Source organism: Eleutherodactylus coqui, chromosome 10 (assembly GCF_035609145.1).
Source record: "Eleutherodactylus coqui strain aEleCoq1 chromosome 10, aEleCoq1.hap1, whole genome shotgun sequence".
Lineage (NCBI taxonomy): Eukaryota > Metazoa > Chordata > Amphibia > Anura > Eleutherodactylidae > Eleutherodactylus > Eleutherodactylus coqui.
This window is the reverse complement of record NC_089846.1, coordinates 27,957,028-27,981,319: the sequence shown is the minus strand read 5'-3', so window position 1 is coordinate 27,981,319 and position 24,292 is coordinate 27,957,028. Positions and strand designations below refer to the sequence as shown.

At 45.2% G+C, this 24,292-nt stretch overlaps 1 protein-coding gene across 4 annotated transcripts in view; it reads left to right on the top strand.

The window, feature by feature from the left end:
• The window catches only part of FLNA (filamin A), a 116,011-nt gene that overhangs the window by 72,930 nt on the left and 18,789 nt on the right, over positions 1–24,292 (top strand). For all 4 annotated transcript variants that reach the window (XM_066580722.1, XM_066580720.1, XM_066580721.1 and 1 more), the window contains exons 3-21: positions 10,856–11,104; positions 11,937–12,034; positions 13,523–13,670; positions 13,764–13,882; positions 14,017–14,094; positions 14,180–14,342; positions 15,023–15,223; positions 16,615–16,752; positions 18,407–18,533; positions 18,645–18,781; positions 18,927–19,120; positions 19,949–20,062; positions 20,135–20,278; positions 20,361–20,484; positions 21,829–21,989; positions 22,562–22,652; positions 22,756–22,925; positions 23,011–23,128; positions 23,582–23,844. In XM_066580722.1, coding sequence (XP_066436819.1) covers positions 10,856–11,104; positions 11,937–12,034; positions 13,523–13,670; positions 13,764–13,882; positions 14,017–14,094; positions 14,180–14,342; positions 15,023–15,223; positions 16,615–16,752; positions 18,407–18,533; positions 18,645–18,781; positions 18,927–19,120; positions 19,949–20,062; positions 20,135–20,278; positions 20,361–20,484; positions 21,829–21,989; positions 22,562–22,652; positions 22,756–22,925; positions 23,011–23,128; positions 23,582–23,844 — 2,837 coding nt within the window. The remainder of the gene's footprint in view (positions 1–10,855; positions 11,105–11,936; positions 12,035–13,522; positions 13,671–13,763; positions 13,883–14,016; positions 14,095–14,179; positions 14,343–15,022; positions 15,224–16,614; positions 16,753–18,406; positions 18,534–18,644; positions 18,782–18,926; positions 19,121–19,948; positions 20,063–20,134; positions 20,279–20,360; positions 20,485–21,828; positions 21,990–22,561; positions 22,653–22,755; positions 22,926–23,010; positions 23,129–23,581; positions 23,845–24,292) is intronic.

Sequence of the window (24,292 nt, the reverse complement as noted above, 5' to 3'; positions counted from 1 at the left end):
GTTCCCAACTTCTAATCAAGGCCCTTTAACAGCTGAGGACTTGCTGAATCCACTTCTGCTGTTTCTTTAATGCCACTCCCTAATCTTGTAAGAACTTGCATGGTTCTCGTAGTGACAGTGTATATACAAAGTGTTCATGTATCTCGGCCAGGAATGTAGTTGATTTCCTCTTTCTAACCCTTTTCCTGCAGCTGTTCATGGAGCCGTCATGCTTGGTTGACGTGCTAAAAGCAGGAGTCCATGCCCGTCTATAGCATACAGGTCCTGCCGCTGACCCCATGTGCTTCAGTTTATTAATGACTGGGCCTTTTAAGTCCACTATGGCGGTAATTATCATAAAAAGCAGAATCCTCCATTTTCGTGCGTCCCAACCAGTAACTCTATACCTGCGGGAGGCTTTGCTTTGTCCCATAACCCGTCCGGTCCTGCAGGAACGTTCCCCTGATTGGATGTAGATTTGTTTGCTGTATGTCTTGGTGGTTGTGTATAACAGAGTTCACATCTGCACAAAATACCAGAGGAAATGGTGCTGTGTAGTGATGTCGTCCGGTAAAATGCAGAGGCTGTACAAGACGCCATTAGTCAATGGGGTCGGTTCGGCGCTGTTCAATCATAAGATGGACCTGTTTAGCCAGGGGATTCCCCTCTTTCTTGCTTTCATGAACAAAGCAAGAAAACGGACCCCCCTGCCGCAGACTAAGTGCACATTGGTCGCAGACCTAATGCCTTGTATTGACTGACTGTTGACACCAAAGTTGCAGAGACTAAGGCCAGCTGCATCTGTGCATACCTGTCCTGGAGTCTATCTGTACGGTGGATGGTCCGCGTGGCGACGCGTCAGACATGCATAGTACAGACACTTATTTTTTTGAAGTCTCTGCTTTTCCCAATGATGCAGAATCCGCAACCTTTCTGCAATATTGCGGAAGGGCTGCACATCGGACTACTTCAATGGAAGCCATCCGTGTGGAATCCGCACAGTAATGGAGCGTACTACGTTTTCTCCTCCACGCAGAAAATTGCAATCCATTTCTGCTCATGAAGAAATGGCATGCTATGGGCGGTATCTGCTGCAGAATCCACAGGCGGATGCCCGCTCCAGATTCCGCAATGCAAATCCACCCATGTGCAGCCGGCCTAAATGCTACTAATTTGTGGCCGAGCATCGGGGCTCCTTTAAATGGCTATTGGGCTATACAGCAGGAGTTGTATGGGTTTGATACAGCACTTGCAGAAGGATGAAGCCTTAAAGGGGTTATTCCCTATCTGATTTGTAGGGGTACGATTGTTTGGCCCCCAACTGACCACAAGAACAGGGCTGTCGAAGGACCCTGAAGAAATGGTGTTGCAGTTGAGCATTCACCGCAATGTGATAACTGGAGACAGCCGAGCACAAACTATATTGCCCGTAGTAGCATTAAATAGTTGTGGTGCACATGATATGGTTATTTGTTGAGGGGGGGGGGGGGGGTCATTTCATGGATGGTGGATAACTTTTCACTAGAACCTCCTAAGTCTGCCTTCGTATGGACCATAAACACTACAGAGTCTCATTGGATTTTGTTGCAGAATTTCTATAGCCTTTACAGTACAATCCACATGGAGGGGCCTTTAGTGGTCTCAGTTGCCCGGGACAGATTCTAACACGGGCAACTGAGGCCCCTCCATGTGGATTGTACTGTAAAGGCTATAGAAATTCTGCAACAAAATCCAATGAGACTCTGCAGTGGATTTTGTTGCAGAACTATAAAGCTTAAAGCAGTTCTGCAAGAAAAACGTGACCAAATCCACAGCATTTTAATGCTAACTTGGCCACTAAAGTTTTCTTTTTTGTGTTGCGGAATGCCTGCAGTGATGTCTTCATGTGTGACGGTGGCTGAACATAAGTATCCATCTATGTTCGATGAAGATCCAAAGATGCCAACTTTGTCTGGATTGGATGATTTAATGGGTATGGGGCCACTGCTTCTTAACAGGTGTTTGTGGGAACCATGCCCAGCATGGGCAGTTGAAAGATGATGGTCCTCTGAACCAGTGTTCTTTTTACTGTTGTCCATGGCCACCGTTAATGGCCATCTTTCCAGATGGACCCCCTTGAAGAAAGAGCCTCTGCAGGCTGTCTGATTTAGATGAGGGGCACCACATGTCTTTTGGAGGGACTTGATTTGAGCTCTCAAGGGCGTGCCGTGTGATGAGCAGAGGGGCATCTTTGTGACCATGGCACCTGCTGACAGGAAATACACATAGAAGTAGATGGCTTCAGAAAACTATTTTTTTTTTTTTTGTCTGAGACCGCACTCTTGTGAAACCCGCTGTGGTTTTGTGGGCTAACAGAAATGTGCTGCAAAACCATGAAAAAGTAACATCTGTAAATACTCCCTAATGGCTGCTTAAAGGGGATGTAACATCCTTGGTTGGGCTGCTAAACTAAAGATTTTATGTAAGATCTAGGCAGTACTGCTGCTCACGGCTGTGGGCTCTCCCTGGCACTTGGGGAGTTGTCAGTTGAGCAACACTCAGATTCTGGAAGGTATGCCCACACGTAGGGGATTTGGTACAGATCTGCAGCATACTCTTAGCTGAAGGGCTTATTTACACGGGCGTATGCAGTCTTCTGTATCGTAGATACGTAGTGTTCACTGACCCGATATTCACATATTCCCTTCGTGTTTTTTTTTTTTTTTGTTCATATTTATGATAGATTCGCACATGCAAACCCTCAAATATGCCTTAATTTCATGCTAAATAACTGTCTACACAGTCCCATTGAGTTTAATGGGCTATTCCCGTGCATAATGAGTATCAAAATGGGACCATTTTGGTCGTATGTGAATAACCCCATTTCTGTTCCGTCTGGATTACCTGCGTTAAGCACTCTAACGCTCTGAATGAGCCCAAAGTCTGCTGCCGACCCACGTCAATCTGCGCCAATGTTGTGGCTAATGCATAAATTCCGCTAATGTTAATATACTGAAGGGGTATGCGCTGGTGACGTAGCTTTAGGCTGTAATCACATGGGTGAGGGATCTTTGGTTCGTGAAACTGCCCCTTTCTTCCGTTAGATAGTCTAAGGCCCCCTGTGCATGGCCAAGGTGGAATATTGTTAGCTCTTCCCCCTCATCACCCGCGGAGGAATATCGCTGACAGGTCTCCATGAGCCTATCTAACGGGCTCACTGTGGAGAATCGCAGCATGCCGCAACTTGAATCCCACAAGCAGAGAATCGCCACGATTCTCTGCTCGTGGATGCCGGCGCTGCAGAGTGGGGTCATCACCCATGGACAGGCAGCCTCACTATTTTCATGTCTTTGTGCATGAAAAACTGCCATTTTCACTGCACTTTCTAATCAATTTTTTTTTTCCCCACTCCCACGTGGTCCCCGTAATAAGCTGCATTTAAATGCATTATATTAGAACGCCATGCAAACTGCATGTGACTGCAATGCTGATTTTCTATTGGAGCATTTAAAAATGGTGCTTCGGTTTCAGCACCACAGTAATTGTTCCCCAGTGCTCCCATTGTTTTCTAAGGGTTTTCTCAGACAGCCACTCGCTCACGGTGATTTTTGAACAAACTTTTTTTTTTTTTTTCTTCAGCGCACCTCCATCGATGAGTACTAAAAGCTGCTGTCGGACGCACCATCGTCCAAGTGCTTCGCGGAATGCCTGTGTGAGGGAGGCCTAAGGCAGGGTTCACATGGTGTGGATTTGCTGCGGTTTTACTAAGGTTTGCAGTTGCATATCTGCACTGCGGCAAAACCTCTGCATATGCAGTGCAAATGTTTTTGAGAACAGCTTTTTGGCCAGAGGGTGGAATTTTTCCGCTCTGCTGCAGTGTCGCAATGCAGCTGCGGCGCGGCTTAAGAATTTGCTGCGTGTCGGTTCTTTTGGATTTTTCCGCAGCACTTTTTTTTGCCCATGGCCTCCATGGACGCAGCAAAATCAGCACTTAAGTACGCAGTACTTAAAGTAAAAAAGAGCTGCGGAAAAATGCTTGGGGACTCTTCAAGCGGTTCTTCTGCGGCAAATCCGCCCCATGTGAACCTAGCCTAGGGGTACCTTAAGGTAGCCCAAAATCCGTACGAATGTGGCTTTTTGACAGTTTTTGATGCAGATTTTCTGCTGCTGACAATCAGTACTATCTTCCGCTCCATATGAACTTTCCCTTACCGGGTTTTTTGTTCCTGCCCATGAATGAAAGATGTATTGCTATGGATCTGCAAACAGAAGATCTCGGCACATGGCATTGTTTAATGAAACTTTGCAAATACTTAATTGTTGAACAATGCCACGCTGTGTACCCTCCATCTAGTACTACCCTGGCATCGGATGGAAGGCCAGTGACTGGGCAGTCGCCTCCTTGCAGATTCCTCTCAGCATGCTGTTACATGTGGGATTTATTTAGTGTCTCTCCTTCCTGGCCAGTGAATGCCGTTGGGCATGGGTGGGCAGTGCCAGATACTGCATGCCCGTTGACTGCCTGGCACAGCTCATATACTGCTGTGTAGCAGAACAGACTTTTTACTAGAGGAACATATGATTTCACTCGTTTGTTTTGGAGGCTCTTGTTGTGCGAGGAAGTGGGGCTGGGACCATTAATCTGCCCCCCCATCTCCTTCCCGGCTCCATCCCCCAAACTGTACAGGAGGGAGGGAGATTCCTGGCCGCCGCTCCTCGCTGTGTTTGCCATATATGGCCAAAAAATGTTGGAAACTGCAGCGATTAGTGGAGAAGCCTGCTAGCCATGGCAATGGCTTGAGAAGGGGTGGGGATCCAGGGCCGTGCCTCGGACCCTCTGACTCAGACTACTGATCATGTCTTCATTCCTTCACTCTCCTTAGTAAAGGTTAACCCTTCAAATGCTGACTGCAATGCTTTAAGCAGGGTTACATATGCCCCGTCCTACTGTGCACCTACCTGGGCACCGCTGACCTAGGCTGCAGTATGGGAATGGCTAGTTCTGCCTCTGGTCTGACTAGTAAGCGGAGACAGGGCTTGCAAGCAGGCGCTTCCCAGATGCAGACTTGTAGTAAATGCAGTTGGATGGGATGTAGGGAACGCCAGGTATTCCTCTGCAGCCTCCGGGTATAATGTGAATGGTTGTGGCTTACTTCTATGGCAAGTTAAAGGGGTCTGTGCAAGAACTGTGTGGAGATGTATTTAAAGATCCTCTGTAGCTGTGGGACAACAAGTCTCAGCAGGAAGTATGTCGCAGGGATGTATCCAGTGCACAAGTAGAGTAACTGCAAAAATGGTCCTGATGTTAGACGGTGACCCATTGGCATCCTGTACGGAGAGGCAACCAGCCACCTGCTCTGCACTGCTCGGGTCAATGGGTCGGCTGCAGCTTCATGCTAGGGGTGCTGCAGTGCAGGAGATTTAGCAGGGTTTCCCCCCCCCCCCTCTTTGCAATCACAGCTTCCCAAGGACTAGCAAATCTGCTATCAATTATGCCCAAAACTGGTATAAACTATAGTGCAAATCTATGCCAGCTCATAGTCTGATGCATGGAAAACCCATAGAGGTTTAACGGGGATTTACTAGAATCTAAGTAACTGCTGAGACCCCTGCTGACCTCAAGAACAGGTCCCCAGTCCTGTCATTGTGTTTCCTCTCTCCCCCTTCACCCTTTGTTATTCAGAGGTCCAAGAAAGTTGCCGGGACCACCCCATTGGTGCTGTAAACAGCAGCTGCATTATTTGACTTGATGGGTTAGCATTAAGATCCTTCTGCATAGGCCGGTTGGGCCCAAACACTTGCTCCCCAATGGGCCTGTGAGTGCAGATTGCCTCTCGTGTGGTCATTATCACTTGTTGCCCATCGCCCAGTGTCAATATGGAGATGTGTTGCCAAATAAAACTTCTTGCCATACAGGATGTACTGTTGATCCCTAGTCCCCCTCACTCCCTTCCATACCAACAATCCTCCATGTGAACAAAAGGAACAAGCGCCAGTTGACCTGCTCTGTCGATTAGGTGATCCTCAGGTTGTTGTATACTAGTACTAACGTGTAATGGCTTTTAGACCTCCGTTAGAGAACCAGCAAGTTGACTTGTAGACACCTTGCCTACCCAACCTGTGGGACTTTGTCCAGCCCTGTCTTGTGTTCTACGATTTATGGGCATTTCCCCACAAGTGTCGTCTCGAACTACGAGTCTCACTCGACATCTTTTTGACTTTGTTCCGTCTGGAGTTTAACTCTGAATCCTGTTTCGTTAATCTTTTGTTTGGTGGCTACATGGCAAACCGTCCTGTTCTCAGAGCCTGGGAAACTTTTTAGGTTGGGTGTCGGAAGAAAACTTTGGGCCTGTTCCACAGGAGCAGCAGGAGAACATGTAATTCAGTAGCACAGGCCTTATACGGGAAAAATCTTATATTGTGGAGTCTCATGAACTCACCAGTCAGATATCTCAGACGTTTCCTCTTGTCTTCTGTTCAGTGACCCTTCACAGAAACTCTCTAGAACGCTGGCTCTGCTTTGGGTCAGTGGGAGTCCGGCTGAGGGAATTCCTTGTCTATTGTAGGGATGACATTTGCCATGCAGCTACTGTTGAACTAAGGGGTAACAGGAGACTTTAGATGGTACAATGGGCATTACCGGACTGTATGGCCGGTCAGGAATACTGATTAGAAGGGTAACTGGGAACAAGTGGAGCCGCCGCTGGGTTGTATGCCCCTGTCTCATACTGCCACAAGCATGAGCCTTGTGTGGCAGTGTTAAGGCAGCAGAAAAGCAGTCCTAAGCTCTCATGATCTGAAGGTTGCAAGTTCAATCCCCACATGGTTCAGGTAGCTGGCTCAAGGTTGACTCGGCCTGCCATCCTTACGAGGTTGGTAAAATGAGCCCCCAGCTTGATGGGGGTTAATAAACTACTTAAAAGCACTGTGAAATAAGTTGGTACTATACAAAATTTTTTTTTTTTTTATAAACTGACCGGTGCACACAAATGTTTGTAAGATCTATAAGGCTGGGTTCACATGGAATGGATTTTCCGCAAAATTCTCACGGGTTGGCCACACCAGAAATCCGTGAGAATTCTGCTGGAAAAATGCAGCTGCGTGTTTTGGATCAGCTTTGCCGCCTGCATTTCTTCTGCGGCCATCTCTACCCATAGAGGAGAGAAGCCACTGTGGGGGTTGGGGGGCATGCTGCGTCTTTCATTTCCACACCACATGGCCATTTCCACACACTTTTCCTGCAATGGATTGGCCGCAGCGTGTTGACGAGGCTTTTGCAAAAGTAGGAGCCGCGTGCGGACAATCCACACAGATTCCGCAGCAAAGCTGTCCTGTGTGAACCTAGCCTAAGGATATGTTCACACATGGTGACAGCTGAAAATGCTCATTTTCAGGCAAATCATACCCACCTTTGAAGGACTACAGTCTACACTGAAAATACGCAGGAGGACTTGTTGTATATTTAAAATCCGTACCATTTATTGCAGATGGAGATATAGAATGTATATAAACTTTTATTTTCCTGCAGCTTGTGGATGACTCTGAAACTCATCCTCTAATGCTGCTGTGAATCTGCTGCATGTGATCATGGCCTAAAGGAGCATTCAGCGGTGAGGGCTCTACACCAGGGGTCCCCAACTCCAGTCCTCAGGGACCACCAACAGGTCATGTTTTCAGGATCTCCTATGGTAAGAACACCTGTGGCAATGTCTGAGGCCCTGACAATAATTACATCACCTGTGCAACACTGAGGAAATCCTGAAAACATGACCTGTTGGCGGTCCCTGAGGACTGGAGTTGGAGAACACTGCTCTACACCACTGTAAATGCAGCCAACGACTAACCAATTAAATTCATTATTTTTATGCCTGCATGAAAAGCGGCTTGTTCGGTTAAATACCCGTCATTCTCATTTCGACTTCTCCATACTGACATGTTGGCTAGTTCAAACCGGCTGCCCAAGTGAACCAGCAAACTGACGTCCTTCACTCATTCAAACGCCAAATCGGCAGGTTGAAAGGAACCTTAAGTAGATGGGGTGTGACCTTTTATGCACATGCATTTCTTAAAGGGGAAATTCACTTCTAAAACTTAGAGCCAAATCACTTAAAAGAAAGCTGGTACTTGCCCTCCTCGGCCCTGGCACTCAGCGCTGCAGGTCACATGGTTTCTAACGGCAGAAGTCAAATGACCACTGCCTGCCATTCGGAGTCTGCGGTGTCGCCAGTCTAATCTCCTGATATGGCGCCCAGGATGTGAGTGCTGATGCCAGGAGAACAAGCAGTGAAGCTGGTCTCAGTCAGATGACCACCGTCTGGCAATTTTTCGACAGAATCCCGTTGAGTTGCCGAGGAAGGTAGGTACCCGTTGTATTGGCTCCAAACTATTCTTTTTAATGCATTTCTCCAAACAACCCCCTGACATAATTGTGACGGGGTCTAAGTACCCCCAAAGTTTCAATGCAGGAAGAATGGGCTGCAGTAAAGTTTTGCTTTTGTAATTTAGATGTTACCGTCTCGCATCTTGGCTCCTTCAGCCTATTCTCTGTAACCCGGCTTGTTTGAGACTTTGGTCAGAATCCCAGTTGTGACTTAAAACAGCAGACTTCTGGAAGACATGACCCTCCTGCCTCCCCCCCCCCCCCCCCCCTCTTCCTTATCGAAAACTCAGACCTTCATTGCTGGCTTCCATATATGCATGTGCTAGATGCATTAAGCAAAGGGCCTGCTTGCGTCATGCATTTTGTCAATGCTGCAGGCTGACTGCAGAGGAAAGCCCCTTCCAAGCATAGCTGGAAACAATTAGTAGGCCTTAAACGTGGATGTTGGACGCCGGCGTGCGCTCCCTCCTCCCACTTGGGGTCTGGCTGGGTGTCTGCTCCATGAACACATGGTTTTCTAGGGGTGTATTTGAAAGATTTTGTAGTTCTGTATAGTCTGTGCTTGCATGACCTGACTTTTTAGGGACCTTCCACATGGGACGAAATCTGACGTAATTCTGCAGCTAGCATTGCAGAATTCAGGAATGGCACGATTGTGTTTTTTCAAATTTGGCATGTTGGCCTTAAAGTCTGAACTGCTGTGTATTCTGCAACACTGTCGCAGAATACTCCGTCCGGTGAAAGTCCTTCCTTAAGGTTTGACCTTGTCTTATAAAGGTACTGATAGTTGCCTATTTGGCTGCCTTGTCTTAACTCGTGGCTGGAAATGTCCCGCTGACTTGACTCGTTCCATAGACAGCCGTTTATTTGAGTTGCTCTGTCATACAGGGACGGTGTATAGGAATGGAAGAATATATAGTTTGTGCATCTTCTAGCAAATCTGCCTGGTAGAGCTTGCGGAAAACGGCTAATTGCTGCATTGAATCTTGTATTAAAAGGGTTATTGGGGAGGAACTCCATGTTCTAAAGTAGTCTGGAGGGAATCCTCTCTTCAGGGAGCACCAAGAAGGTGAGGGAGGAGACTTAAGGCCCATTTAGACACAATTGCTCAAAAGCCATCTTTTGAGCGCTAATTGTTGTAACTGCACTAACATCGTGCAGTTTTCATTAAGCGGTCGCTCATCGTTGTCTTTCAGCATGATGAAAAACGATGAGCCTTATCAGGGAATTGCAGCAGGATACAGCTGATGCTATTGTTTCAGCTGTATCATGCTCCCTGATCACAAGTTGGATTTGAAGAACGGCTATCCAGCTCTGTTCTCCATACCCTGCTCGGAGCGCTCGGCTGTATAATAGCCGGGTGCTCCGAGCAGAGAACAGCTGGATGCAGAAGACAAGTGGGGACAACCCCGTTTGTCTTCTGCATCCTCCACTCAAGGTGCTCAGCTGTATAGCAGCCGAGTACTCTGAGCAGAGAACAGCTGGATACAGAAGAAAAGCGTCCACTCTTGTCTTCTGCATCCTCCATTCAGAGCGCAAGGTGATCGCTCAACGTTTGAGCGATCATCTTGTGCTGTAAATGACACTGATTATCTCTGAAAAGACATCTTTTGAGCGATAATCATTGTCTAAATGGGTCTTTATAAGGCCATCCATGCTCCTCTGGGTAGTATGTAAATAAGGGAGATAGAGCAATACCTCTGAGTAATGACAGCTATTGTTTGGAGACCTCTTGGCTGAATGTTAGAACCCGCTTCCACTCCTTCCTTCCTAGCAGTGGGGATATGATATTAAGTAGCAAAGAGCTGAAGACTTTCCCGATGCAAATTGACAGCTACAGTACAAGCAATGCGCCTGAGACTCTAGGAAAGTTCTCGCTATGGAAGAAAATCCACTAGCTCAAGTAAACTTGTAGTGTAAACCCTTTCTGTAGCAGGCTTGTTTTATGTTAATGAACTTTGTGGTAAGTTTTTGGTGCAGATTTTAAAGTGCCACTTGATGCACTTCTTCCATTGCATTTTCTGTGGCACATCTGCCATGTTCCCTTAGTTTCCCGTAGTACGACCACACGTCGCTGCCCGCCGGCATGGTCTAGTTGTGTGGGGTACAATTTATTGGGCGCTTGCCTCTTGGTAGAGGGGGGAAAACTCATTGCAAAGCATTTTCCTGACAAATGGTTAGTAAACGGATTTAATTTTAGACTGGGCTGGTATACAAGTGGTTAGATCCGGTGAGCCTTTGACCAAGGTCAGACATGGTTTACATTGTGGCAGAGAAGCAGACCAGCCGGGGTCTTGGACAGGATTTATCACTTTGATATGTAAGAATCTTCTCGACTGAGACTAAACATTGAGCTTTGTGTACCGTCTTGAGGAGGCTGACTGCAAATCACATGCTGAACCTGCAAGTATATCTAGCTGTGAATGCAGGCTGACAACCTCCTGAGTATTTGTTGTGATTAGAGGTAAAAGTTGAATATTGCACTTTTTTAATTTTTAATTTTTTTTCCTTATGCAGACAGTAAAGCCATTGTGGATGGAAACCTCAAGCTCATCTTGGGTCTTATCTGGACCCTTATTCTGCATTATTCAATCTCCATGCCAATGTGGGATGAAGAGGAAGATGAGGAGGCCAAGAAACAGACACCAAAACAGAGGCTCTTGGGATGGATCCAGAACAAGCTGCCTCAGCTACCAGTCACCAACTTCAGCAAGGATTGGCAAAGTGGCAAAGCTCTGGGTGCCCTTGTTGATAGCTGCGCTCCTGGTAGGTGCCCCAGATTGTTCATAGCAACTTCTAGGCCTCGGAGCCAAGAATAGGAAACCTTAGAGGTTGTAAAATCGTGATGGCCTTTCTTCAGGACTAGTAATCAATAGTAGATTGAGGGTCTGCTTCCTGGGGCCCCAACTGATCAAGCTGCTTGCCAAGCTGGCATGCTTGTACTCAAGGCTAACTTGTACAATAAGCGGACAGCTCTATTCCTGCTGTAGTGGCAATGCTTAGTATTGCAAGCCAGGTTCCCATTGAAATGAATGGGAATCTTGCCTGCAGTACAAAGCCTGGTCACTACAGTAAGAACAGAGCTGTGTGCTCCCTGCAGAACTCTGTTCAGTACACAAGTACATTGGGCTGGCAAACGGCTGATTGGCAGTGGACTCGGGCAACAAACTCCTGCCAATCTGGAGGATAGGCCATCAGTAGTTGACAGCCCCTTTAAATACTACTATCTTAGTGTATAATTGGCTTTAAGAAAACTAGTGTTTTTGAATGGGACATGCCCACTGGCTCTGCTGTCATTCTAGTGAATATAGGCTTTAGAGTAGATGGTAACCTGGGAAGTGTGACGTATGAAAATTCCCAAACTTGTTGTGGCCTGGTCTTTCTGCACATACACCAGCCGATGATAGGCTAATGCAGAGACCAGTCAGCCTCTCGTTGTTGTAATGTCATCTAATTGGGTAAACCATGGGCAGCAAGTCCCTCATTGTTCTCAGTAATCACTAATGTACAGTAGTAAGTGTGTGCACCTCCAGATTGTGCCTTATGGTGATAGACTGTAAATGACTACAAACTATTATACTGGTTTCTGTTCTTCTAGGTCTGTGCCCCGACTGGGACTCTTGGGACACCAAAAAACCGGTGGACAACGCACGTGAAGCCATGCAACAGGCCGATGACTGGCTGGGAATTCCTCAGGTAAAATGGCTCCCTCCCCCTTATATAGGTGTTGCTCATTCAAGTCTATTCTTGGCTAGTCAGGTGGCCACCGTGTTTAACCCTCTTTAATTTGATCATTTCCATACCAAATGGGCCGTATCGTCTCCTGCTTCAGTTCTTCTGTTCACTTCTTGCTGTTGGCACAATGTTTTAAATCCTATGGACACCTCTTGGGGTATTTTTAGGTTGCAAATTACTTCTTGCTGTAGGGTTTTATTAAACTTGTACTGGTTTCTATATATCTTGGTACATGGCAGAATGCTGCTGTTCACTAGCAAATCCATCACTGCGCTTGCCTGATGGCTCGTCTTCAGCTCTCCTCTCCTGCATGAACTTCTAAGCTGACTTGTGTCTAAAACAAAAACTCTGATTTGGTCAGAAATCTTACACCTTCGTTTAGGAGCGGAGAGGGGCTGGAAACTGAGCCATCAGACAAGCTTATTGATGGACTTGCTAGTACACAGAACTCTACAGATTGCTATACACTGATACTTGTGAACCAAATGGATTTTTTATTTATTGGTTAAATCTTCAATTGCTAAATTATTCTTAACCCAAAATACCTGCACATTTAAAGCCTAACACTTTTTATTCTAATGTGCAGATTAAGTGACTCTAAGCATTTTTTGCAATAGGTTTTATTAGCCTATTCTTTACACTTTCCATAAAAATAAAACTCCTAGCGGCATAGCTGAGGTTGAGAAATCCATCTTCTCCTTACTTCATAGCAGAAGTGGGAGCTCCAGACGTACCTGTTGTCTCTAGTACAAGCACAGTTCTTTAGAACTATAAAAGCCTGCTTTTTAGATCTCTGCACTGGTGTTCTGTTCCCGGAACTGTGTATGGTGAAGCTGTTCTCTGCTGAGAACTGCTTCTCCCTTTCACTGAGCTCACTGCCTTCCGGACTCGGGGCATCAGGTTGTGACATGGTACTGTACACTCAATACACTGACACCCTGAGAGTGCATTGGGTCCATGCGGGCACAGGAGGAATTGGTATGTAAAAATCAATATATTAAAACAGGCTTTATTACACTGTTATATGGCGCTGCCTGCAATAGAGAACAGTGCAGGCACAGCTGGAACTTCCTCTTCTGCTATGCAGTTAGTTGAACACAGGGCTGAGAAGTCAGTCTTCATCTAGCTGCGTAGAGTTTTGTTTTATCAGTCGATTGCAAAAAAACCCTAATCTTATTCTGTACGTATAAAGCACAACTAATTGCACTTTCCATAACTTCTAAGTTGTGAAAGTATAGGGATGGGTTTTAGGATAACAGGTCACATCCGTGCGCTACTGCATACAGATATATTGTGGTCTTGCGTGTAGACTAGGTTACATGTGGGTTCAGTTAACATTTCAGTCACTTACCTACTAATCCTCTTATACTTAAAAATCCTATTGTCTACGTCTAGCTTTACTGTCAAATATTTCCTTAAATAGGCTTATGTGTGGCTTATCTTCTACAGGTGATCACTCCTGAGGAAATTGTAGACCCAAATGTAGACGAGCACTCAGTCATGACCTACTTATCTCAGTTCCCAAAAGCAAAACTAAAGCCTGGAGCTCCACTCAGACCCAAGCTGAACCCCAAGAAGGCCAGAGCCTACGGGCCAGGTGCAATTTTTATATATTTTTGGTTAAAATCAGGGCTGTCTTTCACTTCTCATTCTTCGCTCCCTTGGTATTAAAATGTTTAACTTTCCACAGGAATTGAGCCAACTGGTAACATGGTGAAGAAGCGTGCCGAGTTCACTGTAGAGACCATCAGCGCTGGGCTTGGAGAGGTCATAGTCTACGTGGAGGATCCTGCCGGACACAGGGAGGAGGTAAGATGTCTTATGTGAGAAACCGCTCTATCTTGCAACTATTCTGCATTGTCTAAATGGGTTCTGTACAGTCAATGGCTGACACTCGTAAAGCAGATCCACAGCCCCTCATGCAGATGAATTCCTTCTTTTAGGCTAAAGTGACTGCCAACAATGACAAGAACAGAACCTTCTCGGTGTACTATATTCCTAAAGTGACTGGCTTACACAAGGCAAGTCGATGGCCCCGCTACATCCTCATAGCTACACTTCGGTTTCTCACTAATGTATTGACTTTAACGTCATTGTCCTTTTTAGGTTACTGTCCTCTTTGCTGGACAGCATATTGCAAAGAGCCCATTTGAGGTGAATGTGGACAAGGCTCAAGGGGATGCTAGTAAAGTCACTGCACAGGGCCCTGGTCTGGAGCCTGTCGGAAACTTTGCAAACAAAACCACTTTCTTCGAAATCTTCACTGCAGGTAAGGAGAAATGGCTGGAGATGGGGTTGACACCATAGTTGATTTGCAATCTTGGTACAACATGTTTATCACCCGTCCATAGGATAGGAGCTGTCAAGATTGTCAGGGGTCTTGGCAGGGAGACCCCCACTGATCAGCAAGTTCTTTATTCAATGAAGAGGGAATAACTTGTAATCTTGGTCCTTTTTTTTTTTTTTTTTTTCTGCTTGTGTGTCCATTGAAGCAGCTGTAGTCTCCGCTGTGACTTGATGCATATGGCACTGTTGAAAGCTGTTAATCCAGCCAATTTATTAGGCCTCCTAATCTAGGGCATCTTATTTAAACCAGCTGTCTCCTTTTTGAAAATCCAACTCAGCCCTCAACAATCTCTTCTTGATTATGGGCTGCATTTTCAGGGGTCGGAGCACAAAGTATCATAACCTGTTTGTACTTGGTTGCCAAACTAAAATGGCACTTTCTTTGCCATCTGGCAAGTTATGAAGATTCACATAATTTAATATTGTACTGCACTTTTTTGCAAATGTCTCAAAATATTGAGTAGCAATATTAGTTTGCCTTTTTAATATGCTTCAGAATTTGATTACAGTAGAAACGTCAGACTTTTTACTTGGACCCCCCACCCCCCCCCCCCTTCCCAAAGTTCTGCAATACCGTTTTCACCATTCCCCCTCCTATTTTAGGTGCAGGTCTTGGTGCGGTAGAGGTGATAATACAGGACCCAAATGGAAGGAAGGATACAGCAGAGATGCAACTGGAAGATAAGGGTAGCAGCACGTACCGTTGCACCTACAAACCCACCATGGAAGGAGTCTACACCATTCATATAACATTTGGTGGAGTACCAATTCCCAAGAGCGCTTACACAGTTAACATTGGTCAAGGTGAGCACTGCTAACCCCTCAGCAGCCTCAAAGTATTTCACCCACCGTCCTCTTCTGCACACTAGAACTGTGGAACAATTGAAGTGGTTACATCTACATTAAAGTTGTCCAAGAGAAACATGGTTGCTCTCCCCAAAAAACAGCACCACTCCTGTCCATAGGTCGTGTGTGGTGTTGCAGCTTGGCTCCATTGAAGTGAATGGGAGCTGAGCTGCAATACCAGACACATCCCACAGACAGGGGTTCTGCTGTATCTGGAAGAAAGCAGCCATGTTTTATAACCTTGAACAGTCCTTTTTCAGGACTGAGGTATATTGTCTTACTCGGTCATCTGAAATGGTCTCATATTGTCAATGCACAGAAATATCCAGACATCTAGTGGTCTTGACAGACCAAGATGGCCCCACCATGTCTTACTACCTGATGCACACGGAGCACTGGTGTTGCATCCCCAAAAACCTCCTCATAGGCTGTCTGGTATTGTAGCCCACCCTGCATTCACACCACCTATGGACACAAGTGGCAGATTCTTATGTTGAACATCAGGCAAATACTTTCGAAGAGGTACAATGGCCTTCCATTAAAGGGATGTTCGGCTAAGACTCCTGGCATACCGTGTCCCACATCTTCCAGACTGCCGTCCTATAGATATGACAAATAAGAACATACTTTTAAATTGTCTTTTACAAATGCAGGGGACCATATCCTTTTTAAAAAGTTTTCCTCTTGTCCTGTTACACTAGCTTGCCATAGTTTGCTTCGCACCCGTATATGCCACGTGTTTGGTTATAATGTGAAATGAATGTATGATTAGTCTTATTGACTCTTTAACTAAACATTTACTCAAACAAATTACGAATTTTCTGTAGAGCGTAATGTCTTCTGGCCGTCCACGGTGGCTTAGTGCTAGTTCTTTCGCCTGTAGGCAACGGTTACACCTGCTGCATTTCTAAAATGGGGCGACTACTCTCCACCATGGCTTGCCGGACATGGGTGTACCCCTGTTATCTAAGCCTGGTGACTTCGCTCTGTCTGGTACCCTCCGATTTCTTGCTGTAGAAACGTCTTGCCTTTTCTTTCTTTCCCTCATGCCTTCATCTGGTGGCCAGCCTGCTGGATCTCTCCTGTCTCTTGCTACAGTGTCCTCTCTGCTAGTTTGGGGGACATGAAGGATTTACGGTATATCTGCATGCAGTGTGCTGGGGGTTGTGTGATTAAATTATTTTTAATTTATGTTCTTAACCAGTTACACTTTTTTTTTCTTTTTTGGTCTATCCACATCCCATACAACTCGTAATCCTAGTATTTTCGGTTAAACAAAACTTTGTTCCTGTCAAGTGTTTTTGCTAAAGTTCTAAAGTCGTGTTTTTCTACAATCCTGATGTTTTTAGCTTCAAATGCAAACGCCTGTCGCGCTGTGGGCCGTGGCTTGCAGCCAAAGGGTGTGCGTGTAAAGGAGACTGCAGACTTCAAGGTCTACACCAAAGGAGCCGGAAGTGGAGAACTCAAAGTTGTGGTCAAGGGACCAAGTGAGTAAGATGTTGGGACGTGTGCCTGCTGTTTCCTCTGGTATTGAAGTTCTTAAGCTGTACATGTAAAACAATCTCTCTAGGGACTGGATGAAAATGAGGCTTGCATCTGGCAAGGTGCCCCCTCCTGGCTGGTAGTTGAAATATCAGGCTGCCTATTTATCCCCTAGTTAGAATGACCTAGCTGCCATAAAGGACAATACGACTGCTTCAGTTACGCAGCCGTCTTGTCAGAAGTTCCTTTGTCTTCATGACCCGTAGGGTTTAGCTGCAACCTTTAACAAATTCCAAGTTTCTGTAGTTGGCGGCTGTCTGGTGGCTCTATGAATTACAGAACTTGGGAAGGAAGAACTTTTATGGGAAGCGCCTATATAAACTAGAAATGTCACTCTGTTTCAGTGACCTCTTATAAATCTAAGGACCATTTTAAATGCAATTGTTTATGAAGTTTCTCACATTATAGGTTTGTGTGAGGTGGGGTAATGGCATTACCCACTTCATTAATCCAGCAGATAATGCTCCTTTTTCTTATCCAAAAAGCTGTGGCTTCCACTGTCTATTAGGAGTTTAGTTTTAGATTTACTTGTTTTGATATACAGAACAATTGCTGTACTACAGCAGTGACTTGTACTTGCTAGTAAGACTTACTGTTGGGCATGAGACTTCTGATTGTGCCTCCTTTTTGACTTGCGTTATCTTCCGTAAAGAATTCATTCTTCTAGAGCCGAGCCGCTGGCACCAACCATGATCCTGGTTCAGGTCAACTGATCAGCTGAACTAAGATCAAAAAGTTTTGGTCCAACACATTTTTGCTTAATCTAAGGTCAAGTGACCTGCAATCAAAGGTTCACCCTAGAAGAAATGTATTGCGCCTAATGGCTGTGGTTGAGTGATGGTAAAAGCATGGGTGTAATTTCAATACCCAGAAAAAGCCTATCAGCCTAGTCTGCCATCTTTAATTTCGCGAGTTGACCCTTCATCAGGTTTGAGTCTACAAAATCAGGTGATCTGAGATTTGTGTAACCAACCCATAGTCATCCACATGGTCTGCAAGCATCACAACTCCATTGGTGGTTCCTCATTGCTGGAACACTAAAGGGTAGACCTGTGTTTTGGGCTATGTGTTCAGACAAGCGTGTTTTGTTTCAGTCTAGCGGTTCCGCCATGGCAGTAGCCCAACTGAAAAAAAAACTAGATGCGCATTAAAACTGCAGCCCTTTGCTATCAATGTGTCAATTTTCCATTGCGTTCTGTCCAACTTTTTTCTCAACATTGCCACCAATGGAAAACAGAATGCAGAAAACGGAACCAACGTATCGGCCCATGTAGACGGTTAGTCCATCTATCAATGATTTCTAATTTGTGGAGGTAGGTGGGCCAGAACGTTCCTCGGCCCACTCCACCTCCATTCATTAGTGATGCTCATTCCTGTGTAATGGCACAAGAACTATCGCTGGGATGATCTGTCGGGTATCTGCACCCAACGGGTCATTCGATCTGAAAGGGCAGAATTGGACCTTGCAGTTAACTCCTTAAATCCTGCACAATGAGGAAAGCTTTAGTCGTGTCCAAACAGTTCTGTAACTTTGTCGTCCCTTGCTTTGGCTCCAACGTACTCTGCAAGTGCTTTACATGAGTGTAATGTAATTCACAGAGGGAAATGAGGAACGTGTTAAACAGAAGGACTTGGGAGATGGAGTCTATTATTTTGAATACTTTCCAACTACTCCTGGAAACTACACGGTGACCATCACTTGGGGAGGACAGAACATACCAAAAAGGTTGGTAAAAGCCCCGTCCCCTCTGTTCTGGAGATGTGCCCTCATTGTGTACTGGCTGATGATGCAAACTGCTGTTTGTTTGTTTTTTTAAACTTTCCTTTTTGTCTTTAGTCCATTTGAGGTTAAGGTTGGCATGGAATGTGGACCACAAAAAGTACGGGCATGGGGTCCTGGCTTGGAAGGCGGTGTGGTTGGAAAATCAGCTGACTTTGTCGTCGAAGCGATTGGAGATGATGTGGGCACTCTAGGTGGGTTCCTTTTGAGAAACCTATATAGTTGTGTTTTAAAGCACTAATATACATGTTCCCAGCTATGGGGGTGTAGTAAACCCTATAGAACCAGACCTCAAGGCTTGTATCAGCCCATCTTATGCCAGTACGGTCTTCTGTGCAGGATTTTCTGTGGAAGGTCCATCACAAGCCAAGATCGAGTGTGATGATAAAGGCGATGGCTCTTGTGACGTGCGCTACTGGCCACTGGAGGCTGGAGAATATGCTGTACATGTGTTATGTAACAATGAAGACATCAAGCTGAGCCCGTTCATGGCAGAAATTAAACCAGCCCCCAAAGACTTCTATCCAGAGAAGGTAAGAATAACTTGGTGCAATGACTGGACCTTTTTATACTTGCAGTCCTGTGCAAAAGTTTTAATCTGATGTAACTAGTCGGGGGTAAAAAGCTGTAAAGTAGGTGCTTTCAAAAAGAAAGCGTATTTCATAATCTATTAAAGTGACTAAACAAAAAAATTGCATCAATATTCGGTGTGACCGCCCTTTGCCTTCAAAAACGGCATCAGTTCTTGTAAGTACACTGATTACATAGGTGGGAAATGACAGCCCAGTTGAAATGCGCTCCACTAATTGCAGGACAATGATGGGGTGAAGGAGCGTTCTAAGTGTTTTTGGATATTGACCTGTGTAGGCAATCCTCTTAAACAGGTCAACCCATTTCTAGCTGTTTTACTGCAGTAAGCAGACAGCTCTGTACACTGTACAGTGGCCTAGGGTGGTACTACAGTCCCATTCACTTTAATAGGCATCAGCCAGCAGTACCAACCAGGGCCACTGCACGATGTACAGAGCTGTATGCTTCCTGCAGCAGACAACCCCTTTAAGAATGCTTCACATGGACTGAATTTAGGTCTGCATTATGCACCCAAATTCACATAACCCGTCGCTGTGTTTTCAGCACCAAAACCTACAAGTCTTGTTGTGGATTTTGATGCAGAATTAAGCAGCTTTCAGTTCTGCATCAAAATCTTCATGGAGCTGTACAGAATTTACTGCGGCTTGCGGTGCGTCCTGCAGGCCGTTTCTGCCCATGTGAAAGCGCCCCAACTCTTGAATAAAGCTAAAGTTTGGTTGTTCCTTCTGACTTCAAATGTGATGCACTTAAATGTTTCAATTGTCCCATAGGTGAAGGCCTATGGTCCTGGTCTGGAGAAGACTGGACTGTCCATCAATAAGCCAGCGGAGTTCACAGTTGATGCCAAGCAAGGAGGAAAGGCACCACTTAAAGTGTCTGTGCAGGTAAGTACTGCTCCTTGACTAAGTTTTTCTTTAATGAGCCTGGAACAACTTTTAAAAAGTTTTTAACTTTAGGATTCTGAAGGAAACCCTGTGGACGTCACCACTAAGGATAACGGCAATGGAACCTACAGCTGCAGCTATTTGCCGAAGAAGCCACTGAAACACACAGCAGTGATCTCCTGGGGTGGAGTGAACATTCCCAACAGTCCTTTCAGGGTACTTGTAGTAACTCCTCTAATCAGTAGAACACAATGTGGTGAAATGTATACTGGGTAACTAAAAATCACTTTGTTGTCAGATGACCGTTGGTGCTGGCAGCCACCCCAACAAGGTTAAAGTGTACGGACCTGGTGTTGCTAAAAGCGGCTTGAAAGCACACGAACCTACTTATTTTACTGTGGACTGTACAGAGGCTGGGCAAGGTAAGTGAAACTAAGCAGTAAATGTACAGTTTAACATTCTCCCTACATGCACCATACATGTAAGTTGTGGAGCAGACCTTGCCCCATACATGGTGGGTGTCAGCCTTCTTAAACAGTAGGTACCTACCCACATCAGCGACTAAATGTGGCTGTTAAGACTGTTCCACTGTCAGAATTGACAGCAGCATTTAAATGTCCTGATTGGTGTTCTCTCCCATTCCATCATGAGATCAGAGTGCTATCCATGTATCCTAACATGAAACCCCCAGGGCTGCCCTGACTGCCTATTAAGACATGCCTGTGGCACGTTTTAATAGAATGATGGTAAAATGTATAGTTTAATGCAATATTATGGTATTGCATTATACTGTAAGTGACCACTTTTAATAAACTTTAATAAACTATTTGTATAGCGCCAACATATTCCGCAGCGCTTACATAGACGGGGGGGGATACAGAAAGACAATAGAAAAATTACTATGTAACCGTGGTTCTGTAATCAGTTGATTGATACAATAGGGGTGAGGGTCCTGCTCCAACGAGCTTACATACTACGAATAGTGGGGTGATACAGAAGGTAAAGGGGCTGGAGATGTGCACGGTATGGGGAGGTGGAGAGGGGGATTCTATACACATACAACTAAATGTCTGACCATTGTCTGTGACGGCAGGATCAGTATGACTGCAGGAGCGGTTTATGATGGCTGGCAGGGATTGCAGTCAGTAGGTCAGGGAGCATGTTATCAGGTGGGGTAAAGAGGGGTTTGTTTTTAGGGAATGCGGTATCCCTCCCTGAAGAGGTGTGTTTTTAGAGCACGCCCGAAGTTCTGCGAGTCCTGGATTGCACTTTTTTTGTTCTTCCAGATGAACTCGGACTAAATATAATTGCGTTTTTTTTTTTTTTTTTTTTTTTTCCTCTTCCCGTCAATCACTGATAGGACCGCCCATTGGACTGTTCAGCTCAAAATGTGCAGAGATATTAATGTATAATAAGGTCTACTGAATCTCTTCCCAAAACCTATAGATCTGCTTGGCTCCCCCATGTTCTTTAACATGATGCCTGCAGTTTATCTTACCAATTTCCCTTGAAGTCAGTGGCCGCCTACAAAATGTGTATTTTTGTGGGGGACCCCCAATGATCCTGTATATTCTAATACAGCAGTCTTGTCACAAGCAGTGTTTGGATGGCCATTGTGCATTTAGAGTATGTAAAATTTGTTTTAAAATAGATTGTCATCCCCCTTTTTTTTTTTTTTTGGCTTTTTCAATCTCCAGCTATGTCATCCAGTATGTTCTGCCAAGATTGGAGTAGTGATTGACTGTCCTGTACAAATCTTTCCTTAGGGGATGTGAGCATTGGAATCAAATGTGCTCCTGGAGTTGTGGGTCCGGCTGAGGCAGACATAGACTTCGACATCATCCGCAATGATAACGACACCTTCACAGTGAAATACACCCCACCGGGCGCTGGAAGCTATACCATCATGGTTCTGTTTGCTGGCCAGGTACTTGTCAGACTTCCTTATCTACAACTTACTTTCACAAATCTGAGTCTGGCTTGAATACTTTTAGTCATAAAGCTCAAAAGACCGGTGCGTGTACTTGAAGACTGCATTGGACTCCTTTTATATGGATTCTGTTCCTGTAGAGATATATCCCTCCTCTATACATGATACAGGCCATGAGGGAGCCCAATTTCATGAGGATCCTGTAACCTTCATTTAAAGTGACCGCACTTCAAAACTTGTTGCTCTGGCATGTCTAGTTTTGATTGGCAGAGGTTTGGGGGTGCTGAGACGTTGAGGTGAAGGTGCTACTCACTCCAGTGCTGCACCTCTTCAGCAGTCAATAGCTGCAGATGGATGCATAGACTTCTATAGCCGTGTCCATCTTCAGGAGACTATAAGCAGTGAAGACGGCCAAAGGGTGTTGGCTCTTGGGTGAGCACTGCAGCCCCTTCACTCTAGTAATCCATGGGACCCCACTGATTAAAAACGTGACATATCAGAAGGTACTCTTTAAGATGGCTTCAATAGGGATTGGTTAACCTGTGGTTTTTTTTTGTATGTGTGTGCAGGCTACGCCAATGAGCCCAATCCGCATTAAGGTTGACCCATCTCATGATGCCAGCAAAGTGAAGGCTGATGGACCAGGACTGAACAAAACTGGTAAGTTTAGTGGTAGGAATTTGTCCCAGACGTCTTGTGGTGTATTAGTCTGACCTAGAGCTTTCTTAAGGCTTCGATTAAACCTTACTTTTTTTTCTCTTAGGTGTAGAAATTGGCAAACCTACCCACTTCACGGTGAACACCAAAGCAGCTGGCAAGGCTAAACTAGATGTGAACTTTACAGGCCCAGCCAAAGGAGATGCCGTGAAGGACTTTGACGTCATTGATAACCTTGACAACTCTTATACTGTCAAATACACACCAGTGCAGCAGGTAACAATGGCAGGAATAAGTCTACTGACTGACAATGCTGTGTTGGCAGACACGGATCATGACACTTCTGCAACTTTTCTTTCAGGGTAACATTGGTGTAAATGTGACTTATGGAGGAGATCATATCCCCAAGAGCCCGTTCCCTGTTAACATTGCTCAAACTCTGGAACTCGGCAAGATCAAAGTTACTGGACTTCCTGACAGTATGTATCAAACTGATCATGATCTCAATTTTATACATGAGCCCTAAGTGCCTGATGGATATAAAATTTACCTACTTAGTTAGACCTTATTTTTTTGGCGAAATCTGGATGCATGAGAGGAGTTTTTCTTTAAAAGGCTTCTCTTGGACTGAACTAGTGACATTCACAGGATAGGTTGTTAGCTGATCAGCAGGGGTCAGCTGCTTGGGATCCTCACAAATGTACTGTACTCGAGCACTGAGCTGACTGACTCCAGTCTTACTGCAGTGGCCAGGCTTGGTATTGCAGGCCAAGTTCTTTCACTTCAATGCCTGTATTACCAAGCCTGACCACTGCAGTGGGATCGGCGCTGTCTGCTTCCTGCAGAAAGCAGCTCAGTGAATGACTGCATAGGCCTATTGTAAATGCTGAGCATTTTGTCATTGCATGACATGGTCTATTTTATTTCTTCAGAAGTGGAAGTTGGAAAAGACCAAGAGTTTACAGTGAAATCTAAAGGTGCTGGAGGCCAAGGCAAAGTGGCTTCAAAAATTACAGGCCCATCCAACAAATCTGTTCCTTGCAAAGTAGAACAAGGGCTAAGTCCAGATAATAGCACTGTTAAGTTCATACCTCGGGAAGAAGGACCCTATGAAGTAGAGGTTACATATGATGGAGTCCCAGTACCTGGTAGTCCTTTCCCTGTCGAAGCAGTACCACCAACCAATCCTTCAAAGGCAAGTATTTAAATGAAACCGATACAGGGTACAAGTCATAAACTTTTTAACTTGGTCCCTTAAGATGACTTGGACTTGCAATTGTTTGGTCCCAAGTCCAGTATAATGCAGTACCAACACATTGCATTATACTGTCTTCTAACACATTCTTTCATGGCAGCCCTTGGTGACCTTTAGAAGGTCCTGGTGTGCCATAACTAAAACTGCAGCATGTGACCTAATCGGGTCAACAGTTGTGATCTGCATTGGCATTTATCACAGGTATTAGACTGCTGTGTATGGAGTGCAATTTGCTCCTTATCCCAGTTCATACAAACTCTGCGATTGGAGTACGTATATCAATATACTTTTTGGTTAGGGGGGTTGAGACAAGGCAGGAATGAAATCTACAAAGAAATTAAAGATTGTAGCCACTCCTGTATTTGGCTTCCAAAAACTAACCAGAGTA